Source organism: Coptis chinensis, chromosome 7 (genome assembly GCF_015680905.1).
Source record: "Coptis chinensis isolate HL-2020 chromosome 7, ASM1568090v1, whole genome shotgun sequence".
NCBI lineage: Eukaryota > Viridiplantae > Streptophyta > Magnoliopsida > Ranunculales > Ranunculaceae > Coptis > Coptis chinensis.
Genome location: NC_141462.1, coordinates 21,122,412 through 21,132,218, shown reverse-complemented (window position 1 = coordinate 21,132,218; position 9,807 = coordinate 21,122,412). Strand labels below are relative to the sequence as shown.

The 9,807-nt window shown below is 37.6% G+C and overlaps 1 protein-coding gene across 1 annotated transcript; it reads right to left on the bottom strand.

Annotated features, from left to right (window-relative positions):
* Positions 1-1,215: 1,215 nt before the first annotated feature.
* Positions 1,216-8,829, bottom strand: LOC147486569 (uncharacterized). Its single transcript, XM_086573774.1, has 6 exons — positions 8,706-8,829; positions 2,448-4,500; positions 2,060-2,323; positions 1,780-1,965; positions 1,438-1,618; positions 1,216-1,392 (listed from the first exon to the last, which is right to left on the bottom strand). Exons 1-6 carry the CDS (start codon positions 8,827-8,829, stop codon positions 1,216-1,218), a joined length of 2,985 nt encoding a protein of 994 aa, XP_086429900.1.
* Positions 8,830-9,807: the final 978 nt, after the last annotated feature.

The window sequence follows — 9,807 nt, the reverse complement described above, 5'->3', positions numbered from 1 at the left end:
ATATAAAATAAAGACTTACTGCCAAACTCTGTCGTTGGGGTGTACCAGTTTTTTTAAGTGTGTGCATTTATACGTACATATCACCCCGATCAACTTCTTCCACTGACACACCTTGTTCCTTTGCAATTTTACGGCGATAAACTTGTGCTGGTGTCCTCCCCCCACAGTTTGGTTCAATTTGCATTGCACGGTTCATAAACTTAATGCCTACATAACATACACAAATTAAGTTATAGTTTGCTTTGCATCTTATAAGCTAGTAAGGACGGTGCATATCGTATAGTATATCGTTAGAATGTCTAAGACAGTACCTTAAATTCATCTGAATGACAATGATTCACAAAAGCTTTCCAATCCTCCAAAGGGATTCCATCGGTGCCTTCATTTTCACAATTTCTGGATCCTTACCAGCAACATATTTCTTTTTTAGTTCACCCTTGTGCCTCCTCCATGCGGCCATAACTTTATCCCGAACATACTTACAGTCTACCACCTTGTCTTCGTCACCATTAACAAATACAAAAGTGTCGCTCAAGCTTTTAATGATTATGTTATAGTGAGTTCCTTTACTAAGTTTCATCATAGTTGGCCAATCCTTATAGAAGCATGGGATCTCACAGTCCGCAAGGCGAGTAGCTTCACTAGATAGCCTGCTGACACCTTCTTTAGGAAATCAGGCTTGTTATAGATATTAAGCCAAAGTTCAATTCTCTGCCCCTCTTCCAAATGATCGGATATAGGTAGAGTAGGACCTCTAGTGTTATCTGGCCTTGGTCGTGAAGTGCGCACTCCACCCACGATAATGCAAAACCCGATGATGTTATACAAGGATGAAATGGAAATAATTAACTTAATCGATAATCATGAATTATTAACTAATTACCGGTGTTAGTGTTGGGGAGTCCTCTAGTGGGTGAAATGAATGCGGGGATGTGCTACTAGCCATAGTACAAAGCGATAACTAAACTCACGCAAATTAAACAAGCACTTGCATATCTGATTAAGTTAATGATCAATACAATAAGGATCAATGTACAAATAACAAAAAATGAATTCAGAAATTAGTCAAAATGTGAAACACTAATTTAAAAATGTGAACCACTAATTTAAATATGAATTCAAAAAAAGTAGCAAAATAGGTTTAAATATGTAATTCTCGGAACAAAAGACTTCATATAATAAAATAACATCTCATTTCTTTCTAGGTATTTTTCTTCAGTTGATAACCTCAACAGCAGCAACCATATTCTCTTCATTAAAGATCAACTCATCCTCCATACGTTCTGGAATGATAGGCCTCGCGAACAATTCATCCACAACTATATTTTCTGACACTACTCTTGTTGAGTCCATATCAGAGTAAACCTTTCTTGGAACCTCAATAACCACATGCTAATCAAGATTGACTGGGTCTTTAGAGTAAAAGACCTGGGATACATGCTCAGTAAGAATGAATGGCTCGTCATTCATTTGAGATGAACCAAGCATATTGGATAGATTGACCGACAACAGTTTTGACTCATTATCCACCTTTACACCGTTTGGGAGCTTAACCCAATCGCACTTGAATAACACTGGTTTGTAATCAGTATTTGGGTACTCCAATTGAACAATTTTCCTAAGAACACCATAGTATTCAGCAGATGATTCTATAGGATTTTTATCCTTAGCACTTTCGGCGAAAAGGTAGTTGGGCACTTGGTACAAACTCCACTGTTTTGGTTTCTTCTAGTCAACTCATAATCTTTGGTGACAAATAAAAAACCATTGACTACATACTTCTCATATGTTATAGCAAAACGTGCTGGTCCCCTTGCTATTTCTATAAGCTCGTCATCTTTCTGGTTTTGAACATCAAGTTCTCTCCTTAACCATGGCATGAACTCGTCTTTTTCAGGTACTTTGAACTGGCCAGACTTTCTTCCTGTGTTTCTCTTGCAGACCTCGAAGAAGTTATTGTACTCTCTGTTCAATATCATTAATAAAAGCACAATAAATAATATAAAAATGTCTATTTGGTAATTGAAAAAACCATACACGTAAACTACAATAGACTTACTTCTCCCACATCTCATACTTTGGATGACTTTTCAATATCCACTTACGTGCTTGCTCCCACTCAACACCCTCTAAAAGGTAACATTTACTTGGACCAAGAGGACCTACTTCATCAACTTCATCGAGCAAACCAGGAGGCATTGTTACCTCAAAACCCTCGGTGCACTCTTCTAGCTTTTGAAGGAGGCCACCCCCTCCTTCATATCCTCCACAATATATCATTGTCTCCTCCTTCAAGTATCGCTCAAAGAATGCAACCTTAAGGCTTTATTTTATTAAATAACATAATCCTTGTACTGCTTCATTAACCTTTAAATAACAAAACTTAAATAGAAAGTACGAGAAATAAAACCAAATAATCATGTGAAAAGTTTTTGATCTAAGTATACCTTTCAAAGACATACATCCATCGATAGAACACTGGTCCTAACACGCGGGCCTCATAGGCTAAATGAATGGGAAGATGCATCATTATGATAAAAAGCGACGGAGGACACATCTTCTCAAGCTCACATAAGGTTCTGGCCATACCCATCCCAAGTATAACCAAAGAATCAACATCAATTCTCCTCGAGCATAAAGCACGAAAAAAAGTACAAAAACTCAATATAATAGCCCGGGCCTCCTTCCGATCTTTATATGCATGTTGGATCAATACAGGAAGCAAATGTTGCATTAGAATGTGATAGTCATGAGACTTCATTACTTTGAGTTCCATGGACCCCTCCTTGACAATAATCTTCCAATTGCTACTAAAACCAACAGGTACGCGCATGTTTCTTAAGGTGGTAAAAAACAAAGACTTCTCGGCAAGTGTAAAACAGAACACTCCACGCTTTTTACGATTATTGTCTGTCACCCAATACTTCTTCTTTATCCCCAAAAGTTTCAAGTCTTTGCGTGCATTGAGATCATCTTTGGTTTTTTTCGTGTCCAATATCAAAGCAATAAGAATTTCACATACGTTTTTCTCAGTGTGCATCACATCAATGTTATGAGGAACGGGGAGTTCTTCCCAATATGGAAGAAGTTTAGAAAATATTGACTGCTTCAAAAAACTAGAATCACTGTCCACATCTTCCTCATCCTCGGAGTCACCACCTCCCCGTTTCCTTTTCTTTAACTTTCCCCATTTCACTTTGAGATTCTGAGTTAACTCTTTAACCTTCTCCCCAGACAAACGCAGGGGTTGTGACCTGAGCTCTTCTTCCTTGTTGAAAGTAGATTCTCTCACATCAAGTCTATTTGGATCTAATTGCGGCAAAAATCGTCTATGACCAAGGTAAACATTTTTTCTCCCATGAACAAGTCTCACAGTAGATGTATTTAAACCACAAGGGGGACAAGCATATCTCCCCTTAGTCCTACATCCAGAGATGTTCCCAAAAGCTGGGAAGTCGTGAATTGTCCATAAGAGAACTGCACACATATTGAAGACATCACCCCTATTAGCATCTTTGACTAACACTCCTTTATCCCACAAGGATTGCAATTCATGGACCAACAACTGTAAATAAATATCTATATCATTACCAGGTTGTCGTCGTCTCTCAATGAGCAGTGCTAGCATAGTGAATTGCGGTTTCATACATAGCCAAGGAGGGAGGTTATATGTGACACACATTACTGGCCAAGAACTATACGATGTGCTTTGCATTCCAAAGGGGTTGAACCCATCATTGGCAAGGCCCAATCGAACATTACGTGGCTCGGAAGAAAAGCTTGGGTATATCTTATCAATATGTTTCCAAGATGATGAATCAACTGGGTGACCCAACTCACCATCCCCCAATCTATTTGTAGAATGCCAACACATAGCTTTGGCTACCCAACCGACACCATACATTCTCTTCAACCTATCCCCAATTGGAAAGTACCGCAACTGCTTCGCAGGTAGTCTTACACGGTTTTTTCTCTCCTCAATTGTTGCAATTTTATATCTCGACACCTTACAAGTAGGACATTCTTGCAACAATTCATTTTTCTTCCCCCAATATAAAATACAATCATTTGGGCATGCATCGATCTTCTCATAAGTTAGCCCCAACTCCTTAACTAATTTTTCAGATCGATACGTGTCTTTCGGAACTTTCTTATCCGCCGGTAACGCTGCCTTAAGTAACTGAAGCAACTCAGTAAAACTTATGTCAGACCACCCACGTGTAACTTTGATTCTAAATAGCTTTATGACAAACCTTAAGACAGTGAAATTCTTGCAACCAGGATACAAAGCACTCATGGCCTCTTCAAAGTTCTTATCTGACAATATTGATTCAGCATCATCAATGCTCGGTGCCTCTCCATTATCAACTCCGAGACCTCCAAGAAATGAATCTAACTCTTCACCACCAAATTCTTCAACCACGGTTGTAAATGCATCATTTATATTCATCTCATGCAGATTAGAGTTCCCATGGGACACCACATTCGGATCATGTCTTTCTTCACCATGAAATATCCAGTGTAAATATGTTAGGTTGAATCGGTTTTTATAGATGTGATACCTCACGAGTTCGTAGGTTTTTGCTTTCCCTCCATTTTTACACACACGACAAGGACACGGCATTAAGAGCTTGTTACGGTAGTTTTTTACCATAAAGTCCATAAAATAGTTTACCCCATTTATAAAGCGGGTGTCATGGCAGTCTAAATTGACCCAACTACTTCTATCAGTTGGAGAAAAACCCTCCATGACGTATCTACAAATAAACAAAAATCACACAAGTTCAAAACTTCAAACTATATACAAGATAAATAGCATGATCCATTCATGAATAAACCTATCCCAAACCCTCATCTCAAGCAAAAAATGTCTAACCAAATTAACAAAATCTCTAAAAATGAATTATTTTTACCGGACTAGCAAAAATCACATGAATATGTATTTAAAACCTAAGCAATTTGTAATGAAAAATATATATTTGTAATAGATAAAGCAAAAGAGACAGTAACCAAACAAATATCAATGTAAATCCATTTTTGAAATAAATAAATGTGTGCAATATGCTCAAACTAAGAAAACTAAAACTCGGCCATCTAGGGAGGTCACATTGATTAGAAAAAAATATATATTAAGAGAGCATATCCAAATGAGCTAAATTGAAAATTAAATAAACCCATTTCACATAGTTGTTTTATTCACTCATACAACCAATAACAAAATACATTTCATAGTTTGACATCTCACCTCCGTAGTAAGTAAAACGCTACAAGAGAACCCTATAAGCACTGAGGCGTACCTTCTTGAGCTGAAAAAAATGCGTAACAATTAAATATGTTTCTATCTATATGTTTCAAACCAACAAAAAATCAGTAATTTAATAGTTATATATTAATACTATATATAGTTAGAAAAAAAAAATTGTTCTCTGAAAAAACATCCATGAAACAAACAGTCAAGGAAAAACACTCAAAAGCAGTAACATAGTAGTAACATGATCAAAACTTAACAAACTTCAACCTTAATTTCATCACAAACTAACAATACCATCTTTAATTATCAGCAAACCATCAATCATACAAGTTAAAATAAGCAAACAAATCAAGCACTCAAATCTCAAACCGAACTAAACCAGTGAAAACGGCAACATCCACATAAATAAATCAAATAAATGAAACCCAATTAACTAACAGTGAAAAAACAAAAGCCCAACTTAAAAAAAATACTAACTTTAATCTAACGTACGACAAATATCAAACTACAACTTCAATTAGTTTGTTGGTGGTACGTACAACACACTTAATTCCAAAGTGAAAATCGTATGTAAGTTGAGATGGAAAAGATGAGTTTTGATTACCGATAGTTTGAAGATAAAGTTGAAGGCAATGAAGGCCAAGAGTTTGATTTTGTGTATTTAGATCAACTTGGTATGACATCAACCTTCAATCACAAGACCTTCTGCAGACAGTCGTTAATTGGCGGGAACTATGGTCTGCTGAATACTACAAACTTTGTCCCCAACCCAGATTACTATAAGTATGTCATTGCCTCATTGGAGTGAAACCTTGTCTTAATTCAGTCATTTGCATGTAAGATATCTACTGTTGCTATTTTGATTCCTAATACCTCTTTCTTCCCCTATCAGTGCTCTTCTTTGACACAAATTAATGGGGAATAATGTTCTTCGAGCTACTCATAACGGCTCCCCTCACTTGCGCGTGTACTCTCATTGTTCCAGGACCAAGGTATAGTTTTAATCTTTATGTTTATATACAGGTATCTGTCTTTTTTCCATCTAGTTGTTTTTTTATTGTTATCATTTGAGTTGCCAAGAATAACAACAAAAAAAAACACCCTTTACTCAATTTCCATCCAAAAAAAAAAAAAAAAAAAGAAACCTTTAATAAAATAAACACTTAAAAATTAAATAGTTGTAAGCATTACCTTTGATGTTTGATGAGAGACATCGTGAGAGAAGCGGTAGTGACGAACTGTTAGCGAGGTGCAAGTGGTGGTGGTGGACGAACTGAAAGGGCAGAAGATGAGAGAGATGGTGACAGAGGCGGTGGAATCTAGAGGTGAGATTAGTTTCTAAATTTCTCTGAATATTTTGAGTTTTTGTGGGCTGGAAATTTTGGTGCACGCCCATAATTTTGGAGCAATTTTGGAGCAATGACGGCGCTGTATAGCCGTGGGAGAGAATAGATAGTGTGAAGGATCTGATCCAACGGTCCAAACCATGGGAACACCTACGCGTACTAACCGTGGAGAAAGGTTGCAAAATATCATCATCCCATGCTACAACAACTATTACAATACCAATGGAGAACAACCGTGGCTAATTATCCGACAGCTTTGGTCCGTGGCAAACGTTTCGGGTAATCCGTGGCTAAAGCCCTATTTTCTTGTAGTGTGAATGTTCTATGAATGGCTCGTTAGTGTTATGATGTGTATTCCTTGAATGTGGCGGGAATGACCCAAGGTATTCATTGAATGTGCCATGAATGACATGATAATTTGTTATGCTCAAAGGAGGCTTTATGATTATGTGTACGGAAGCCCAGAGATGGCTGTGACTCACAAGTTACGAGTTTACAAGATGAAAGTATGTTTCTTGGAGGCGATATCCCGTTTGGGACATATGTCTTGTAGTGGTACTCGGTGTGAGTGAGGCACACGGATATGTGTGATTTAGCAAATGTGTGTAGTGCAAATCCTAGAGTAGGAATTAAAGGTTGGGTTGTGTCTTTTAATAAATAAGTCAACGAGATAATTAATAAGTGAAGTAAAATATTGATTTTTACGTGTGATGTTGTTATTGCATGTGATGTATATGATTTCTTATGAGAAATATATACGTGGTTTGTATGAGTTGATACTCACAAGGGATGAATGTACTCCTTGGGTGTGATATTTTCCTGTTCTCATAAGTAGACGAGTGGTTTTTAAGTAAAAGTATATGAATTGTGTGATGTTATGGATGTGAAGTGTGACTGTGAATAATATTAGTAAATGATTGTGATTTCTATGTGACTGCGAAATGACTATAACTTGATATGTTATTACAAAAATATTAATGACTTGTGATAGTCTGAGATCTATGGTTATGCACGCATAAACTTTATGACGTAATGATGTTATATGAATGACTACCCTTGATATAGGTTTTATGATAAGTGGTATTCCCCGAATATGCGGGACGAACCAGGTTATATCAATTAGACTTAAATGTCTTAAATGAGGTTTGGTTATGAATTAAAATTTGACTGGCTGAGATAAATCATTTTATTGTGATGTCTAACTCTGTTTTGCAGGAGGGTAGGATCTATTAATTTTTTCTGCAGGGACGTAAATATCCTACCCTAAGACGACGTGTTGGCTTAAAGGTAAGGTATACCAAACTCATATTTAATTAGGTTATCATATGTGCATTTTAATAAATGGAATGTAAGTGGTATTTATGTTGTAAGTTATTTTGAAAAGTGGGAATGATGAGTACTGTTATATGAGATTCTTGGAATTTGTATATTGGGGGTGAAATCTTACTTGGGAAGAAACTACACGCCGTTTTAGAAAACGGAACTATATTGTCTTCCAAGTTGAAATGGTTGGTAATGTTATATTTATTAATTTGAAAGATTATTATATATATTTTGTGGTTAGTCTACTCATACCAGCAAATTTAATTTGCTAACCCATGTTTGCTTTGTTTTGCAATATGGGTGTGTTCTTGGGAACATAGATAGTAGAGTGCAGTGGATAAGGACACGTGATTTGGAGTTGCTCTTGGAGTCTTCTGGTTTAAGATTTTCTGAAGGGTACGGTTTTGTTTTGAGACAGATGTAATAGAGTTGGTTAGTTTCTTTGTAGTTTAATAATGTAATTTAAGGATTGTTCCTTTTAGTTTTCTTTTGATTTCAGTTTTGTATATATCGTGTTTGATAACAGGATTTTAGGTTTTGTTTCACCCCGGGTTTCCAGATAATTAAATATAATTGTTTTAAATATTGTCTGGAAATTTGGGGTGTGACAAATCCAGTTTACAGGTCGCTCCTTACCAGGTCAACTAAGGTATTGGTTCAACTAATCTCAAATAGAAATTTCAGAACATGTTAATCTATGGACCTATATCAATGAGGAGAAGCGCACACCAGCACAACTCATCACAGAGCTATATCAAAACCTCAGCCAGATCTCATGCAAAGACCTCCGCTAGGTTGTCCATCAGCCAGGTCGTCATCAGTCATGTCGTCCTCAGCCAGGTCATCCTCCTCCAGATCGTCCTCTGCCAGGTAGTCCTCCTCCAAGCCGTCCTCAGCCAGGTCGTCCATCAGATCAACGCATCATCAGCTCAGGTCGAACAAAAATAGAAAAAGGTGAATTTGCAAGAGAAAACAGTGGATTTTGACCTAAAAATGACCACCACGGAGCGAAGCTCGGTGGTGACAGCTATAGCCAAAGTTATGGCCAAAATACCAAAATACATCCAAACTTACTCCAATTAGCTAAAGATCAGCTCATCCTCAGCTCAGCTCGTCCTCAAGTCAGGTCATCCTCAAGTCAGCTCATCCTCAGATCAGATCATCCTCAGCTCAGGTCTTCCTCAGCTCAGGTCATCCTCAACTCAGGTCTTCCTCAGGTTAGGTCGTCCTCAAGTCAGGTCGTCCTCAAGTCAGCTCATCCCCGTCAGCTCATCCTCAGCACAGGTCGTCCTCAAGTCAGGGTCATCCTCAGATCAGGTCATCCTCAACTCAGGTCTTCCTCAAGTCAGGTCGTCCTCAGATCAAATCATCCTCAAGTCAGGTCAGAGCAAGTCTACAACCTGGAAGAAGCAACCAATATTCCAACTATCAGTTCAACTCGAACACAATCACTGTCAGTTTAGCTTGTACACAGGTTATCATCATTTCACTAGAGCTTGAACGAACATCAATATTCCAGGTCATCCCATAATAACCACACCACAAAGCTCGCGTCAATGATGTCAATCAATCTAAAAAGCTCGCTCGCTATGGAGTTATACCACACACAAATATTTGCCAACATATACATCATCAATTGAAATAACAAATCAAGGGGAAGCAATACTTTTTTGAATCAAAGAATAAATAATTCCAAATCGAGAAGCATCCAAGTGTTCCCAAATCAGATATAACAATTCAAAGCACGCATTTCCCTCCTCGACAGTTCGCATATACTACAAATCAGTGAGTCGCTTGAATTGCAAAATGGAAGCTCACTCCCTTGCAGTTTATTGCAAGCCAATCAAACTGGGGGCTAGCCATAGCTATCTCCGAACTAGGACAAGT